The 19,679-nt window shown below is 36.0% G+C and overlaps 1 protein-coding gene across 4 annotated transcripts in view; it reads left to right on the plus strand.

Moving 5' to 3' along the window:
- The window catches only part of KATNBL1 (katanin regulatory subunit B1 like 1), a 62,105-nt gene extending 43,570 nt beyond the window's left edge, over positions 1-18,535 (plus strand). For 3 of the 4 annotated variants that reach the window (XM_072808649.1, XM_072808648.1, XM_072808650.1), the window contains exons 2-10: positions 1,387-1,517; positions 2,450-2,490; positions 4,222-4,501; positions 9,260-9,378; positions 10,729-10,779; positions 10,864-10,953; positions 11,306-11,395; positions 13,049-13,142; positions 14,648-18,535. In XM_072808649.1, coding sequence (XP_072664750.1) covers positions 1,401-1,517; positions 2,450-2,490; positions 4,222-4,501; positions 9,260-9,378; positions 10,729-10,779; positions 10,864-10,953; positions 11,306-11,395; positions 13,049-13,142; positions 14,648-14,680 — 915 coding nt within the window. In that variant the 5' untranslated portion in view covers positions 1,387-1,400 and the 3' untranslated portion in view covers positions 14,681-18,535. The remainder of the gene's footprint in view (positions 1-1,386; positions 1,518-2,449; positions 2,491-4,221; positions 4,502-9,259; positions 9,379-10,728; positions 10,780-10,863; positions 10,954-11,305; positions 11,396-13,048; positions 13,143-14,647) is intronic. The other variant, XM_072808647.1, reaches the window with a different exon arrangement.
- The last annotated feature ends 1,144 nt before the right edge of the window (positions 18,536-19,679 follow it).

Consider the following 19,679-nt stretch of genomic DNA (forward strand, 5'->3'; position numbering starts at 1 on the left):
TCTTCTAAGAGTGTGCATCAGAAATGCTGCAGAGCTTTTTAAAAATATAATTGCTTTGGGCTTCACTCCAGAGACCTGCTGAGTTCTAGTCTGAAGTTAGGGCCCAGAAAGATCGTATTTTCTAAAAGCTTCCCAAGTGATTGTTTAGAAGAGCATCTCTGATCCATCATCTACATTAATTCCAGTGCCTGGCATATAGTGGATGCTCAGTAAACATTTAAAAAATGAATGAGGGAGGAACTTGTGTTCAGGTCATGGCTTGAAATAAATTTCCTGTGGGAAACTTGAGTGCAAGTGGGGGAATCACTAATTTATTCTTTGATGTAAAGGAAGTAATAGTGTATTTTCCCCCTCTTTGGATATAATTGAAGGAATAGAAAATTGTGATTGTTTTTTCAAAGGTAGAGGAAAGGGGATCCCTGGGTGGCTTAGCGGTTTAGCGCCTGCCTTTGGCCCAGGGCACGATCCTGGAGTCCCGGGATCGAGTCCCGCATAGGGCTCCTGGCATGGAGCCTGCTTCTCCCTCTGCCTGTGTCTCTGCCTCTCCCCCCCCCCCATGTCTATCATAAATAAATAAATAAAATCTTAAAAAAAAAAACAAAGGTAGAGGAAAGCTCTGAAGAGCTAACAGAAAGAATGAAAAAAATTTAAGGATTGGGCATAAAACAAGTCAGATATATATAGCTTTGTTCCTCTGCCTGCTTGTAGTTGTATTTGACCCAGTGATTTGATTCTTCTTTTTTTTTTTTTAAGATTTTATTTATTTATTTATTTATTTATTTATTTATTTATTTATTTGAGAAAGAGAGAGAGAGAGCACAAGCAGGGGCAGGGGCAGAAGGAAAGAGAGAGAGGCAGAAGCAGACTCTCTGCTGGGCACGGAGCTTGACATGGGGCTCCATCCCAGGACCCTGAGATCAAGACCTGAGCTGAAGTAGTCAGATGCTTAGCTGACTGAGCCATCCAGGTGCTCCTAGTGATTTGATTCTAAAACTAGGCTTCAAGACATATGGATATCATTGATATTACTATATAGACATTATTTCATAACCTGTAAATTTAAATTTAATTTTAATTTAATATATACATATATATATCGAGAGAGAGAGAGAGAGAAAATGGAAAGATTGACATATTGCATTGGCAAAAATCTGTCATAATATCATTAACTGGCTACAACTAAGGAATGAGAACAGAAAGGGCCCAATTTCCTGTCTTGTATTTCCTCTAAGATTTTTTAAAGTATATAAATTAGAACTATGTCCTCTGCTTTACTCATAAACCTCTTTTACATAGTATTGTATTTTTATATATATCTGTTAAGGGTATAATCAGGCTCTTTTGCTTTTTGTATTTTCCATATATTATTTTTGTTTTGTTGTTTAGGTATTTAAGAGATTATGGCATCTGAAGCCCACAATGTTAAAAAACGAACCTTTTGTAATAATATTGAGGATCACTCCACTGATCTTCCTAGAAAAAGGATCTCTAATTTTACTAATAAGAACATGAAGGAGGTAAGTGCATAGTTTCTAGGTAATGGGTAAGACAGTATATCTTCATCTGTTCATGGTGCTATAGAATACCATAGACCGGGGGACTTATAAACAATGGAAATGTATTTTTCACAGTTCTGGAGGCTGGGAAGAAGTCCAAGATAAAGGCCCTGGCCAATATGGTATCTGATTAGAGCCTGTTTCCTGGTTCATAGGTGGCTGTCTTCTCTGCTGTCTCCTCCTCACATGGCAGGAGGGGCAAGAGAGCAACCCACCATCTCTTTTATAAGGGTACTGATCCCATTCTTGAGGGTGCCCCCCTCATGACCTAATCACCTCCCAGAGGCCCCACCTCCTCATATCCTTCATTTGGGGCATTAGGATTTCAACATGAATTTTGGGGAGACACAGTCATTTAGTACATCACAGAAAGTTTAAACCATTAAGTCTATGGATAGTTTTAGTTAAATTATTTAAACAACAAAAGGGTGATGATTTGCTTAATCTCCCAAAATCAAGTGGAATTAATGAAATATTGAAAACTGTTTATATTCCAAGAGATCTAAACAGTTTATGGACAGTATGGTGTTTTGGTATATCATTTGAGTATTATAGTTTAATTCTAAAGAGGAAACGCGGAGGTGCTTTTTTTTTTTCCACCGTTGCAATGCTCATTCATGCTGATATTTCTTTTAAATGATATTAAAAGTCAACATACTTACTAAGTACCATGTAAGTAAAATATATGACTAGTGGCATGGAAAATAGGGAGTTAGGTATGTTGCTTTGTCAAGTATACCTACACACAATGTTATAACTATAGACTGAGACTGCAGCTTTAATCTGAAAAACTTACCTATGGAATTTCATATTTGTTGATATCAGTCACAAAGTTTATGTAGCTTCACAAAAGAACTTAAATATGCTGTTAATTATCTACTTTTATTTTTCAGGTTAAGAAATCTCCAAAACAGTTGGCTGCTTACAAAAATAGGTAAGAGCTTCTTTAAAGTTTGTAGGAAACAAATAATAAAAGGTGAGAATGAAAAGAGGGGAAAAGAGAAGTTTTCTCTTTTATTAATAAGCAATTTATTGTCAAATAGCTCCTTCGTGCCCGTCACTGTGGAAAACACATCAGTATTATCTCCAAATCCTTGCAATAACCCAACTAGAAAGCTATTGTGGACCCTAATAGTTGAGAAAAACTAAAGATGTGTGATTTGTTCAGGGTCATACAGCCAGAAAATGTTAAAAATGGCATTCATTCTCAGATCTTCTGAACTCTAAAGGCACTTTCTACTGAACTGCTGGTGCTCAAAATGGACCTGAGGACAGTAGGGGTCCTGGTAGTTTATGAGGTCAAGACTATATTCATAACAATAACATTAACTCACCTTCATTTTCACTCTTACAAATACAGTAGAGTTTTCCAGGGGCTACATGATATTTGATACCATAGTACATTAAATTCAAAAGCAATTCTGAGAATCCAGATGTCTTCTGTTAAACTAGATATTAGAGATTTTGCACAAATGTAAAAAACAGTGCCATTCTTCTCGCTATATTTTGTTTTGGAAGACAGGTTTTTTGGTAAAATATTCTGTGTTAATATGTAATGAGCTTATTATTTCTTAAGTGAATCAATAAGTTTCCTCAGTTTCAGTGTCTGATATAGTAAATATCAGTAGATATTTCCCACATAAAAGAATTCTTTTGAAAACTCAATAATTTTTAAGAGTTGCAAGGCATTTTGAGGCCAGAATATTTGAGAATCACCATATGAAAGATTTGCTCTGTTGTGTTTTATCATACTTAAATTAAATATACTTAATTTTAATCAAAATAAGTATTTTGGGGGCCCCTGGGTGGCTCAGTTACTTAAGCATCTACTTTTGGCTCAAGTCATGATCCCCGAGTCTGGGATCCAGCCCCAAGTCAAGCAAACTACTCAATGGGTAGTCTGCTTCTCCCTCTCCCTCTAACCCTTCCCTCTGCTCATGTTCTCCCTCCCTCTCTCTGTCTCTCTCAAATGAATAAATAAAAAATCTTTATATATATATTCAGATTTTCACAATTCAAACTTCTATTTCCTTTTTTCTTTTTTTTTTTTTTAAGATTTATTTATTTATTCACAAGAGACAGAGAGAGAGAGAGGACGCAGAGACACAGGCAGAGGAGCCAGAGCGTGACGTGGGACTCGATCCCGGGAATCCAGGATCACGCCCTGGACCAAAGACAGGTGCTAAACCGCTGAGCCACCCAGGGATCCCCGCCCTATTTCTTTTTTAAAGCATCTAGTTATTATGCCTCTAGTTTCATTTGGTATAAAGTATTCTTTTCATTGCTTTCCAAATGGTTTGTAATTTTTTCCCTTTTACTTTCCACTTTGATCTAAGAGTTAAGAGTTTTTAAATTCTCTTTACTTCTGGGACGCCTGGGGGCTCAGCGGTTGAGCGTCTGCCTTCGGCTCAGGTTGTGACCCCGGGGTCCTGGGATCGAGTCCCGCCATCAGGGTCCCCACAGGAAGCCTGCTTATCCTTCTGCTTGTGTCTCTGCCTCTGTGTGTGTGTGTGTCATGAATAAATAAATAAAATCTTAAAAAAAAATTCTCTTCTAATTTTAGTGAATTGTGATCACAAAATGTGGCCTATTAAATCTTTCTGCTTAAAAAGTTGTAACAGTTTTCATGTTCTTTTTCATTTAAACAAGTCAATCCTTCTTACAGAACAGTTGGACAAGCTGTGAAAAGCCCAGATAAACTACGCAAGGTGATCTATCGCAGAAAGAAAGTGCATCATCCTTTTCCAAATCCTTGTTACAGAAAAAAACAGTCCCCTAGAAGTGGGGGCTGTGACATGGCAAATAAAGAAAATGAACTAGCTTGTGCAGGCCACCTGCCTGAAAAATTACGCCACGATAGTCGAACATATTTGGTTAACTCCAGTGATGCTGGTTCTTCACAGACAGAAAGCCCATCATCAAAATATAGTGGTTTTTTTTCTGAGGTAAGTTATTTAAATGAGCTTAACTTTGTTCCTATTGCACTATTCGTATTTTTATTTGTCATATTCTGCTAGCAGAGTCATCCATTGCCTGTTGAATTCAGACTGAGTGATTATAACTCCCTGAGACAGTTTTCTAGATTAACCAAATTTGAATCAGTAGTTACTCCATTTCCCTAAGTTAGCGATATCTGAAATGGAATGAAATGGTTGATAAGCTGCATTAAATATTCAGAATGGCAAGTTAGGCAGCAGAGAATTTAAAGGAAAGGAAAAGAAGAAATCTTGCCTAAAACGTAGACCACCAAAGCTAGTTACCCAGGAACGTTTTGCTTGGCTCTCAGAATTGCCACTGGAAGCTTCGTTCAGGCAAACAAACCTGCTGAGGTTTGCTGCTCTTTTAACTTGGGTGAAAGTAATTGTTTGAACAGGCTCGGGGGAATTGAGGGGCGGGGTGGGTGTGGGTAATAAGAAATACCCTAAAACTGGATTGTAATGATGGTTGTATAATTCTGTAAATTTATTAAAAATTGTATTACATACTTTCAATGGGAGGGATGATACAACACCTCAAAAACAGGTTTTTTAAAAAAATGGTCATTTGAAGGAATAGTTAAGTTTATAAATGTGAATTTATAATAATTATTACATGTTTATTGTATATGTTATAGAAACTAAACCCCAAGGAAAATATTAGTCATAATCTCAACATTTAGAAATAACAGTATTAAATTTTTAATGTATCTATTTTTATCATATTGTACATGTTTGCTTACTTGATTTTTATGTTTAACAAATTTGGATTTTTTTCCATATAATTAAATGCTTCCACAATTTTTTAATGGGTACATAACATTAATTTCTTTTGCTATGATTTGGTAAACTTAGTATTATTTCTCTCTGGCATGATAGCTTGAAAAACATATTCTGTGGCATGCAAACAAAAAATTTTCTTTTTAAAGATCTATTTATTAATTAGAGAGCGATTGCATATGCACAAGTAGGGGGAGGGGCAAAAGGAAGAAGGAGAGAGAATCTCAAGCAGCCTTCCCTCTGAGTGCAGAGCCCCACACAGGCTCCATGTCATGATCCTGACATAAAGACCTGAGCAGAAACCAAGAGTCTGACGCTCAATCAACTGAGCCACTCAGGCACCCCAGAAAAAAAAATTAATTAAAATGGTCATGAGTGAAAATGAACATCACATTTAGGATAATAATTACAAGTAAATAAGATGAAAGGAGGATGGAAATTTAAATATTATTGAGTAAAACCATAATGAATTGATGCAAAAAAAGAGATTGCATTTGAATATGTTTTTACTTGTAAAAATAAAATCCTGAAGTAATAGGAAATAATTCCAGGAGAAGTGAAGGAAGTACATACAGTATTTGTGAGAAGGGAAGAAGCAGGGGGGTGCCTGGATGGCTTAGTCATTTAAGTTTTTGACTCTATTTCCACTCAGATCCTGATCTTGGGGTCATGAGGTTGAGTCCCTGTAGAACACTGTGCTCAGTGCAGAGTCTGCTTGGGATTCTTTCCCTTTTCCTCTTTCTCCCCTTCTGCCCCTTCCTGTGTGTGAGCTCACTCTCTTTAGCTCTCTCTCTCTCTCCAAAAATAAATCAATCTTAAAAAAAAAAAAAAAAAAAAAAAAGGAAGCAGGGAAGTTTGATTTAATAGTGAACTACCATGGGGACACCTGGGTGACTGAGTGGTTGAGCATCTGCCTTTGGCCAAGGTCGGGATCCCCGGGATCCTGGGATCGAGTCCAAATCGCACTCTCCTCAAGGAGCTTGCTTCTCCCTCTGCCTGTGTCCCTGCCTCTCTCTGTGTCTCTCATGAATAAATAAATCTTTAAAAAAAAAAAAAAAGACGCCTGGGTGGCTCAGCGGTTGAGTGTCTGCCTTCAGCTCAGGGCGTGATCCTGGAGTCCCGGGATCAAGTCCCACATCAGGCTCCCTGCAGGGAGCCTGCTTCTCCCTCTGCCTGTGTCTCTGCGTCTCTCTCTATGTCTCTCATGAATAAATAAAATCTTTAAAATAAATAAAATAAAATAAAGTTTCAGTTGTACATTTGAATTAGTGCCATGGTGAGTCATTTTTTCAAGGACCTCCTTTTACTTTGCTCTCATTTTGAGTACTTTGCACAAACCTTCCTTAGCCTGACAACTAATAAGTTGATTGATTTTATTATTTCTTTCTCTTCTTTTTTTTAAAAGATTTATTTATTTTTAGAGAGAGAGAGAAAGCTGGGGCGGGGGGTGGGAGGCAGAAGCAGAGACGGTGTTAAGCAGACTCTGTACTGAGCAATGAGCCCAGTGCCAGGCTTGATCTTACAACCTGATCACAACCTAAGCCAAAACCAAATCAGTCACTTACCTGACTCTGCCACCCAGAAGCCCCTGATCTTTTTCCATACCTTTTTTTCCTGACTCACTAGTGCCTGCTCTAAAAACCTAAATCTAAAAGTAGTGACATTATTTTGTCAAAGTTCAAATACACATAACCATTTGACTCGGCCGTTCTATATGCCTGGGTATATAACCAAGAGAATCCAAAATACATGTCTACACAGACAGTTATAAAGAGATGTTCATAATATTCATAGTAGCCTATTCCAATGTCCTTCACCTGATGTATGGATAAACAAAATATTCATGCAGTGGAATATTATCTGATTATTATAAAGAAGTAAAGGAGCAATATATGCTACACTATGTATAAACCTTGAAAATATTGTGCTGTGGGAGAGAAGCCACATCAAAAGAGGCCACATATTGTATAATTTAATTTATATGAACTGTCTAGATAGGTGAAGTCATAGAGACAACAAGTAGATTAATGGTTGCCAGGGACTAGAAAGAAGGGAGAATGGAGTTCAGGGTTTCTCTTGGGGATGATGAAAATGTTGATTTTAAAATTGATTGTGGGGATTGTACAACTCCACAAATGTACTAAAAACTACCAAATTGTAGGACAGCCCCTGTGACCCAGCAGTTTAGCTCTGCCTTGGCCCAAGCAAACCCTGATGCTCCTGCTCCAGGGGAGACTTTTTTTTTTTTTAGAGGTTCATTGTCCAGGGAGCTCTGTGTGAATGAAGTGAGCACAGACACCACGTGTGTATTTTAAGGTTTGGAGTCAAAATATTTTCCAACTAGGCAGTCCATGTGTCAAACAGCCTGTCTCCAGTTTGTCCTAATTCCTCACCACACATTTGTAGACCTAGGACCACAGACCTTTGCTGTGTCATCATAATCACATCTAAAAATTGTACATTTTTTTTAAAGATTTTATTTATTTATGAGAGACACAGAGAAAGAGGCAGAGACACAGGCAGAGGGAGAAGCAGGCTCCATGCAGGAAGCCCGATGCGGGACTCGATCCGGCTCTCCAGGACCACGCCCTGGGCCAATGGCAGGCACTAAACCACTGAGCCATCCAGGGATCCCCCAAATTGTACATTTTAAATGGTTGTTTTATCGTATGTGAATTATATTTTAATTGTTATTTTTTAAAAATGGATCTAGTTTCAGTTCTAAAATGAATCTTACAGAAATATTTGTACAAGTGCACATATTTACATACAGAAGGATGTTTCTTGATGTGTAGTTTTAATAGGAAAAAAACAGCCAATTTTAATAAATTATGGTATATAACAACTGGAGACTATAATTGTTTTTTAAAAATGAGGATCTATGTTTTGACATTAAAATCTTTATAAAATAAAAGTGAAAAACAAAGTTTTCAAAAATACAGATATTATAGTATTTTAATTTTATATCTACCTAATTTGTCTATCTGGAAAATGCTTTGGAAAGATACATACCAGTCTATTAACTGTGATTACTTCTGGGAAGTGATACTAGATTTTATCTGGACACATAGAGATTATTCACTTTTTCTTTGATTCATTTCCATGCTATTTGAACTTTTTTTTTTTAAGATTTTATTTATTTATTCATGACAGACATACAGAGACGGGGAGAGAGAGGCAGAGACACAGACAGAGGGAGAAGCAGGCTTCATGCAGGGAGCCCAAAGTCTCGATCCCGGGTCTCCAGGACCTGGCCCTGGGGTAAAGGTGGCGCTAAACCTCCGAGCCACCCGGGCTGCCCCTATTTGAACTTTTTACAATAGAAATATATTACTTTATTATATAGAAAAACTGAGTGTATTTATTTATTAAAGATTTTATTTATTCATGAGAGGCACAGAGAGAGAGGCAGAGACACAGGCAGAGGGAGAAGCAGGCTCCCCGCAAGGCGCCCGATATGGGACTCAATCCTAGGACTCGAGGATGATGACCTGAGCCAAAGGCAGATGCTCATCTGCTCAACCGCTGAGCCACCTAGGTGTCCCAAGTGAATAAATATAAATGCTGGTTGCAGAACTGAATTTTTACTGTTTCCTTCCCATGTTACTCGGTTGATAATGACTATCCTGTATATATTTACCTTTTCCTTTAATCCATATAATAAATTAAATCCTAGGTTTATAGGTGAACTAAAAATAATTTGCTTTGCAAATTATTGAGATTTTAAAAAATGGTAGCAAATTAAAAGTATTGATAAAAAAATAAACATCCTAAATTTATTCAGGTCATTTGTTTACCATGTTCAACTGCAACGTTCTGTTTTTGGGGTCAGTAAAAGGAGTCACCTCTGCATAATTATAAAATATGTCTACCAGAATAATTTAATTGGAAAAAAATGATTTCATGCTTTCAGTGTGCTTTTTAACAAATTAGATTACTGCCTTTCAGGTTTCTCAGGATCATGAAACAATGGCACAGGTTTTGTTCAGCAGGAATTTGAGATTGAATGTAGCTTTAACATTCTGGAGAAAGAGAAGTATAAGTGAACTTGTAGCTTATTTGGTGAGGTAAGTGTGACCTCCAAGCTTGATAAATTAATAAAGTAATTTCCAGTGTTTTATGTTGAAGTGCCTCTTCTTTTTTATGTTATACTGGTATTTTAAATTTCCTATATTTGGCTTCAGTTACAACAGTATAGCTTAAATTATATTTATCACTAGTCTATGAGTAACCAAAATACAGGAAAGCATCTGTTTCATCATATTGAACAAAGCTATTACCTTTTCTAAGATTCTTATATATAAAACTAAGAAATAGGGATCCCTGGGTGGTGCAGCGGTTTAGCGCCTGCCTTTGGCCCAGGGCGCGATCCTGGAGACCCGGGATCGAATCCCACGTCGGGCTTCTGGTGCATGGAGCCTGCTTCTCCCTCTGCCTGTGTCTCTGCCTCTCTCTCTCTCTCTCTGTGACTATCATAAATAAATAAAAAAATTTAAAAAAATAAATAAAACTAAGAAATATCAGGTTGGGGAAAGTAACCTTTTAAAAATCCCCTTTGAGGGATCCCTGGGTGGCGCAGCGGTTTGGCACCTGCCTTTGGCCCAGGGCGTGATCCTGGAGACCCGGGATCAAATCCCACATCGGGCTCCCGGTGCATGGAGCCTGCTTCTCCCTCTGCCTGTGTCTCTGCCTCTCTCTCTCTCACTGTGTGCCTATCATAAATAAATAAAATAAAATAAATAAATAAATAAATAAATAAATAAATAAATAAATAAATAAATAAATAAATAAAAATCCCCTTTGAGTGAAAATTTTAAGCATGGCCTTCCTCAGTATATTCTAGTCTCTTCTCAAACATTTTTTTTTCCCTAGAGAGATAGAGGGCGAGGAATATGTGGGCACATGGGGAGTGGAGGAAGCGGTGGCAGGCAGAGAGAGAGAGAGGGAGAGAAAGATTCTTAAGCAGTCTCCGTGCTCAGAGCACAGAGCCCACAGGGACCAGATCTCATGTTCCTGAGATGATGATGACCTGAACCAAAAGCAAGAGTCATGCTTACCCTCCTGAGCCACCCAGATGCCCCGTTTCTCAAGCATTATCTTAATGAGGCCTTCCCTGACCTTATTTCAAAATACATATTTATTCACTCTCTGTCTCTCCTTTTTTTTTTTTTTTCCGTAGCACTTACTACCATCCACATGCTCTATATATTTTACTTGTTATCTGTCTCTGCCTTCTTCCACACACCATCCCCACACACGCTCTGAAATACAAACGCTCTCTTTGTTTACTGCTGTATCCCCAACACCTGGCTCATCATAGAGACTCAGATTATTTGTTCAATGAGTAGATTTCTCAAAAGTAATGTGCAGGTTATAAATAAGGAAATCAGCTCTCTAAGCAGTTTTGTACCCAACAGGATAGAAGACCTTGGAGTTGTTGTGGATTGCCTTCCTGTGCTCACCAATAGGTAAAAAATATTTTTCAGGAAAAAGTAAGTTTAAAGGAGGACAAATGCCTTGTTCATATTTTTACAACTTAGTATTTGTTTTAGTTTACAGGAAGAAAAACAATACATCTCACTTGGCTGCTGTGTAGATTTGTTGCCTCTAGTAAAGTCCCTACTTAAGAGCAGATTTGAAGAGTAAGTGCTAATGTGACTCAGTTGATTTTTCTCTTTCAACATCCTTGATTTTGTTTCTTGTGAGTGTATAGCAGTAGATTGAGCTCCATGAGATATGCATGGTTTCTGTTTTCAAGGAGCTTATTTATAGTCCAATTAAGAAAAGAATATGAAATGAGTAAAGAATAATTACAAAAGCATCTGTAAACAACTTACATAAATTACAGCTTTTGAAAGTAGTAAAAATAAAATTCTTTTTTAAGGGGAAAGATCAGTGTGTCTGCTTTTTGAAGTGGGGGCAGAGTTTGTATCCTTTTTTGTAAAGTCTTCTTGTATGAAAACACTTGAATTTTGTAACCTAATATCATTTCAGATATATAATAGTTGGCTTAAACTGGCTTCAAGCAGTCATAAAAAGGTGGTGGTCAGAACTATCATCCAAAACAGAAATTATAAATGATGGGTGAGTATATCTTTAAAGAGAAACTCAATCTAATAAAATTTTTTTCAGAAAGCCATTTGAGGGCAGCCCGGGTAGGTCAGTGGTTTAGCGCCACCTTCAGCCTGGGATCAAGTCCCATGTCAGGCTCCCTGCGTGGAGCCTGCTTCTCCCTCTGCCTGTGCCTCTGCCTCTCTCTCTGCATCTCTCTCTCTCCCTCCTTCTCTCTCTCTGTGTCTCTCATGAATAAATAAATAAAATCTTTGAAAAAAAAAAAGAAAAGCCATTTGATTAAACTAGGTAATAAGGGGATCCCTGGGTGGCTCAGCGGTTTAGCCCCTGCCTTTGGCCCAGGGCTCTATCCTGGAGTCCCGGGATCGAGTCCCACGTCGGGCTCCCGGCATGGAGCTTGCTTCTCCCTCTGCCTGTGTCTCTGCCTCTCTCTCTCTGTCTATCATGAATAAGTAAATAAAATCTTTAAAAAATAAAAATAAACTAGGTAATAATTCTATTCCATTATCATCATTAAATAATAACTGATTTTCTTTATCTTCAGAGAAATATTAAATTGGAATAGTGTTCACATGTGAAAATTATACATGGAAGTTGAATTCCAAAGCCCAGTAATCCCCTCTCTTTTTCTGACAGAACCTTACACTTCATTTTAGGAGGGAAAAAGCACAGTAGTTGTTTAACCCTCATATCTGTTACAATGAGTAAAGGAGAAAAAAAGAGATGGCTTCTGGTGGACTAAGTATTGAGGCACAGGGATAGAAGCATCCTGCAACCTATAAGTCTTTTGACTACCTAGACATTAACCTGAGAATCAAATGTGGATGATTGTAATTCTAAAAACTGTATTATAATCATCATAATTTGAGTATCGCCTTGATGTAAAAATGTATGGGCATTCTACCAAATGAGCCAGATTCATGAAGCTGCAAAAAATTATCTCCCAACAATCTTCTTTTTTTTTTTTTTTTTAAAGATTTTATTTATTTATTCATGAGAGATGCAGAGACACAGGCAGAGGGAAAAGCAGGCTTCCTGCTGGGAGCCTGATGTAGGACTCAATCACAGGACCCTGGGGTTCATGCCCTGGGTTGAAGGCAGACGCTCAACCACTGAACCTCCCAGGTGTCCCTCTCAACAATCTTCTTAAAGATTTTCTCTCTAGGCTCTCAAAAATTTCCCACTTCAACCCAAGACCAGGTTGCCCAAATGCTCCAAATGCCTGGTTTTCTTTCCTGCTTTAACAAATAAGTAAGGGATCCCTGGGTGGCGCAGCGGTTTGGCGCCTGCCTTTGGCCCAGGGCGCGATTCTGGAGACCCGGGATCGAATCCCAGGTCGGGCTCCCGGTGCATGGAGCCTGCTTCTCCCTCTGCCTGTGTCTCTGCCTCATTCTCTCTCTCTCTCTGTGACTATCACAAATAAATTTAAAAAAAAATAATAATAAGTAAATCATTTAAATCATTTCCATGATTTGCAAATATTATTTTAAAGAGCTCCTTGAAAATAAATAAATAAATAAATAAATAAATAAATAAATAAATAGCTCCTTGATTTCAAGTGGTACAATTCTCCTGATAAATACTTGAAATTTTAAAAACTGTTCATTAAGTGTATTTACTATGTTCATATTCTTATATTTGCATTTTTTTCTTATTTTCTCATAGAAATATTCAGATTTTAAAACAACAATTAAGTGGATTATGGGAACAGGAAAACCATCTTACTTTGGTTCCAGGATACACTGGTAATATAGCCAAGGTAATCTATATTTAAGCTTAAAAAGTTAAGCTTAAAATCTCTATTTAAGCTTAATTAAATATTAGAAATAATATGTTGGTATTATGCATCCATAAAGGAAGTCTTTCAAATATCCAATATAGTATTATTCTAATAAGGCCTAAAGTCAGTTTCATATTTACAAATGCTTAAGGTCCTCTGGGTATGAATATGACTTTTGCAAGAAACACAGGAATTAGCCATTGAATATGTTTCAGATATAGCTGTGGAAATGATGTGCTAGAGGGAATTTAATGAACTAGTTCCATTAGAGAAAAGGTTAAGAACCCAGGTTAGGAAGACATTTGAAAAGATAGGGACACTCAGGAAGCAAGGGGATGAGGAACCTGATCAAGTGGTTTCAGGGTATTAATTCTTACTTGGCTTTTGCTAATGTCATGCTTTTGGGAAAGTAAATGTTCAAATCACAGTACAAATTTGACATTAGTCTTTATTTTTTTATCTCTTAAAGGAAAATGCACATTGCTAATTTGGATTTTAATATTTAAACTCCAGAAAACATTGGTAGTTGAAATATAATTTCAGGGGGAAAAAAATCACTGTTAAGAAATATTTGCACCTGTTTACTGGGCATAAATGGGCATTAATTACAAATATACAAGCATTCTTTAGTTTAAAAACACAGTATTCTAAGTAAGAGATAATTATGTTATGGGCTTAGTTGCGATATTCTACTTGTATACCTTCAAGAAAAGAAGCAAAATGATGTATCAAGTGTGTTATAAGTGTGTGTAATTTTACTTTGTAGAATTCTTAATGAAAATGTCATAAAATCAATTTCCCAGTGCTTTGTTGTTTTAATTTGTTCTTTCAATAATGGGAGGGAAAAGAAAGTAAAATTTGATAGAAAATGGATATAGAGCATGCATCATATATCACCTCATTCTGGAGGCACCTTGCATTCTTGTTAGTACTGAAAAAATATTGTTTCCTTAGAAATTTGTTTTCAATTGCAATTTTTTATCCAGAGAAGCTTTATTGTGACTATGACCTTAAGATACTATATTTATTATTGAATAGAATAGTGAATGATTACAAGTTCTGTGAAGTTCCTTTAACTGGGATAAAAACCTCTTTTACAGTATTAAACCCTCAATTGTTAATTTTTCCAGGGTAGAAATCAGAAAGGCTGTGTCATCAAGCTGGCCTAGAGTTTATATAACACTGCAGGAATTGCTGGAAGTGATTTCATGATCTTGCTTCACTATAAAAGCAGAGTTGTTTGATCACAGGAACCAAAGCATTCACTCAACACTTAAACATTTATTGAGAATGTGCTGTATGCTTTTAGCCAGACCCTGGCTAAACAAAATACAGCTTAATTCAGTAAGACACATTTTTTACCCTCAGAAGGTCACAAAAGAAAGCAAAAGCAAGTCAAGTGACAAAAAGGGAGAGGAAAATGGGGTGTGCATCTGTGTATTTGCCGTACCAGCTAATGAAATGTTTTTGTTTTGTTTTCTAAGGATGTAGACGCTTATTTATTACAGTTGCATTGAGAGAATCCATCTATTAAAGAGCATTTGATTATTCAAAACATCCCTAGACTGAGCTTTCCAAAAAGAATTTTCATCTGAGAACTGTGAACTGTGGAAGAAATAAAAACTTTTTTTTTTCTTTAAAAAGCCGCATATGAAACCACTAATGAAAACCTAACAATCTACTTCACATTGAAGTGGGAAAATATCCAAAAGGAGCAGCTTCAACTTCAGTGAGGTGAAAGTGCACTATGAGGATGGTTCACCTTTGCTGCATTTGGGATTTATATGATTATTTGGTAACATTGTTTAAGAACTACTGGGTCTTAAAAAAAAAAAAAAAGAACTACTGGGTCTTAATGCAATCTTGTTTAAGAATATAATTTATACTGTGTCAAAAAGAAGACAGGACTTAAAAAAAAAAAGAAGACAGGACTTATTACTAGAAATCACAAAGACCTATCATAATGACTTTTTGAAGATTGTGTTTTATAAGAAAACACTTAAATGTGTGCAGCTATTTTCTTATTTTGAAAAGACTTTGCAAGTTTAAATGTCATAGCAAATAATCAATACTAAAAATTTGTCCACACTGAGACACTGTGTATACAAAAAGCCTTAATTATTAATAAGCCAATGTGTACCAGTATCTGTTTAAAAAAATTAAAACCAGCCATGCTTCTGGCATGATAAAATCATGGAATCAAATCAAGGGTTTCCATTCATGTAGAACATTGTTGTTAAAACTTATTCCATACCATTTTTAAAACTTGAGAATATTTTTAGTATCTTTGATTTTTTTTGTCAGAATCATTGTCATGTATGTATGTGTTATTCCTATATAAAAAGAAAAAAGTGAATATGTATTTGTGTGAATGCTAACTGGAAATGTCCATGGAATTGGCTAATTTATATTCACTTTTTATTGTATATAGATTTCTAATATTTTCAGTTCTGTATCATTTAAGCTTTCCTCATTTGAGTAAATTCACTAAATATTTCTAATTTTTGCTTCATTTAATTCTACTTTTATATCAGTTCCAATTCTTTTTCACTACTCATGTTTTAAAGAATTACATACAGTTCTTTAGAAACGTTTACAGTTAGTGCTGACCTTGTTTTAAATTCCAACCCTTTACGTTACTACCTCCTCCAGTGGTTGGTATAAAATGCCAGCAGACCATATGAGGTCCTTTTTTTTTATACCATTTTGAGTGTCAGTGCACCCACTTCTGGAATGTCTTAACAGCTGTATATCTTATCTTGAAAGTGATTGGGATTTAAATACCACTATTGGTAGTTTGTGCATCATCTCTTTATAAGCCTGAGAGGTATCTGAGCAAAGATTTTTAGTAATTTCTCTGCAATAATTCTAAAAGCACTTGAATGTAAATCTTTAGCATGTATCCAGTTAGCCAGTACTGATGTGAATCCCAACTTTTTTCCCTTAAAAATGTTATTTGTCACTGAGCTTTACTTTTTGTGTACCTATATTTCACATAGCTATGTATTCCTCACAGTGAACATCAATTTTAATAATTGGCTATTTTCTTAAGTCTTTAGAATAATTTAAGAGTACGGCATTTCGGTGATTTGAGAGTTGAGTTATTTAGAAGTTGTTTTTCAGAAGGTGGGAATTTGAATTGTCAACCTGCGTCATCTCTGTGAAACCTTAAGATGATGAAATATAACCTTTCTTTGTTCCTATTCCTTTAATTATCACTGTCTTATCTAACAGTTTGAACCAGTTAACTCAGTTGGAGCAGGTGCTAATAAGGCTAAGGACAGGAGTTCAATCCTTTTATAGGTTGATTAGCTTTATACACATAAACAGAACTATTCATGGCTACAGATTACAACTTCTCTTAGGTACATATCTTACAAATTCAGCTTAGTCACAAGGAAGGTAATGTGTATAGCTTAGCATAAAACATTCATCTCAAATGGATAAACAACTCAAATAATTGGTATTTGTGATAGTATAGACTTTTAATCTAATATTTAAACATAGTATTAATGTAATATCTACAATATTGTGTCACTGTAATTTTCTCTGAGTAAGATCATTTTCTAAATAGTATCTTTTAAAAATCAAATTTCAACAAGTTAAATTTCAGTAAAAATCAGATACAAATAAAACATAGTAAGAAAAGGTGAAATCCTATTAACACTGAGTTCTTGTGTCTAAGTTTGAGTTTGTTAAAGGAAAGTATACTCGGAGGTATATGAGGCAGTAGAGTCTTTAGCTCACAAATACTATTCGGTACCGCACAACTCCTAATTTCTGTTCTTGGCCCCATTGCAGTTTCTGTTAGTACCTACGTTTCTCAGTTACTGAGTTATGATTATTAGTATTATTTTTAGTGCTACTTTTAGATTTTTGGATAAAAGATGTTAGGTAAGTAAATACTGTTGAACACTTTGGTTGCTATTAAGCTCCTCTTATGCTATTTAATCAGAACAGTGTTGATCTGATCTTCAGAAAGAGCCAAAGAAAGTGTTTCCAAAGTATTTTGGCTGCTATATTGACCTACATTAGAACAATTACTGTCTGTCATCACTCATTTGTTATTGTGCTGCTGAGCAGTATACAGAACTGAGGGACTACCCAACATCTCTATGCCTTTCTACCTCTTCTACCTTCTTAGGTATTCTGTACTTGACTTTGCTAACTTTGCAGGTCTAGGAACAGGAAGTTTATGGAGATGATAGAGGGTTGTAATCAAGTAATTTGCTTCTACTAGAGATAAGGTGAATGAATTTTGTAGTAAGTGGTCATGATCAGATAAGGGTTAAAAATTAGGAAGCAAGCATTATCAGATGGTTTTTAAAATTAATCATTTGGCAGTAATTTCAAAAGTAATTTGACAGATTATTTACTTGAATCCTGAGATATGAGGATTTGGATATAAATACTGTATCTACTTGGGGAAATCATTAATATCAGCACTAAACTCTAAGGGCTACTGAGGAATGAAATCTTTATGCCCTTAAACATTCTTGATACATGTTATATCCTAATCTTAAAAATGGTCATATGGACTCAGGGCTACATTTCTGGCTTTTGAAATAGTAATAGTTTTCACAAACTTAGAACACTTCTGTATTTGGCAAGTTGTTGGTATAATTAACATGAATGGATAACTTGAGAAATGATTATTAGCTATTAAATGCAGATAGTAGGAATTATATTTAAATATTTAGCTACTTAAATCAGTCAAGGAGCTTGAAAAGCAAAATTTAAGTTAATATTTTAGCAGTCACTCCCAGTTATCTTCCTATTTAAGAGCAAGACGGTAATGTCAATTGCCTTTGTTGATTTAAAGAAGAAAAAAAGAATCACAAGCAACTGACTTAACTGGAGTGATCCATGTGGATGCACTACTTATATTTCAAATTTTTATTTTCTGGATTACTTCAAATGGAAATAGTATTGCTGGACATTGGCTGGTATTCATTCTCCCTTAATTTCTAACTCTAAATATGAAAATTGACATAAAACTTTGTGACCAACTACTCCTACTTTTTTATTCTGTAACAAGAATATAGAATTAAAAAATTCATCCCTAAACACTGTATGCCTCTAAGTTGCAAGATAGCTTGATTGATTCAGTAGCTATGACAATAGGTATAACAATAAAAAATACTATGTATTATATACCCAGTATAATGAGTATATTTTCCAATGCTGTACTTAATATTTAAAATATTGTAGCCATTGGGTAGCCCCTGTGATCCTGGAGACCCCGGATGGAGTCCCACGTCGGGCTCCCTGCATGGAGCCTGCTTCTCCCTCGGCCTGTGTCTCTGCCCCTCTCTCTCTGTCTCTCATGAATAAATAAATAAAATCTTTAATAAATAAGTAAATAAATAAAATATTGTAGTCATTGTAACGTTCTCTGGGTAAGATCATTGACTTAACAGCATCTACTAAAATCAAATGTCAGTAAAAATCAAGTACAAATGAAACATAGTATATACCACCGTATTTTCTCTTATAGACTGTGATTAATCATAAAACACAAAAGACAGTGACTTCTATAAAAAAGGCAGCCCCAGAGCTGCCAGTGTTTTTCAGAGCAAAGCTTGTTATATATTATTGCTTTGATAAACAGCATTACCATTATCTGAATTACAAAGTTTTCAAATAAGAGATGCCAGGAGTCTAGATGAGGATTCAGCCCCCAAATACACAATACTTGAACAAGTATTGATTTTTATCCTTTACAGTGTCCTGTACTTTCATTCAGATTTAGACCAGGATTTTATATATATATATGTGTGTGTGTGTGTGTGTGTATATAATATATATATATATTCCTGAACCTAGCCAAGACTGTTATGACACCATGAATTGCCAGAATTACTTGCTTCTAGAATTAACTATTTATCAACCAAACCTGCAACATGGAGCTTGAGTTAGAATTGGACCTCATCTTCCAGAAGTCAGGAGGAGAGGTTTAGTGTCCATTTACTTTTTTACTTTGATTTTAAAAAGAGAGAGAGAGGAAAAAAAACTTCATTAGCCCTTTGTGTACAATTAGTTGACTAGATGAACGAGGACCTAATTCACCCCTGACTTGCCTTTACTATACTCACCAGTCCTCTTCTGTACAACTGTAGTTTAGCCTCAACAATGGCAGGAAAAACGAAGGCTGATACTTTTACGCAGATTCTAAAGCTCAGAAAGTTTAGGAGGGACCTATCTTTCGCCCTTAGCTTTCCAGATTCTTTTTCCTCTCCTTAGATCAGAAATTGGTAGAGGGGACAACCAATTCACTTCTCAGTCCCTTCTTTTGAAGACTTCTCTGCCTATCCCTTAGATGTCAGCAAAGTTCTGTTTCAAGGTCTCTTCTCACTCTACCAGTTCCCTGAAAAACATTGTTTATTCCCATAGTTTCCTGTACTGTCTACATTCATTGTTCTCATTTTGGGGGTGGACGAGACGCTGTTTTTTGATGGATCAAATGGACATGGATTTTTTTTTAAAGGTCGTGAAAACATTGAACATGTTTATCAT

Source organism: Canis lupus, chromosome 32 (assembly GCF_048164855.1).
Source record: "Canis lupus baileyi chromosome 32, mCanLup2.hap1, whole genome shotgun sequence".
NCBI lineage: Eukaryota > Metazoa > Chordata > Mammalia > Carnivora > Canidae > Canis > Canis lupus.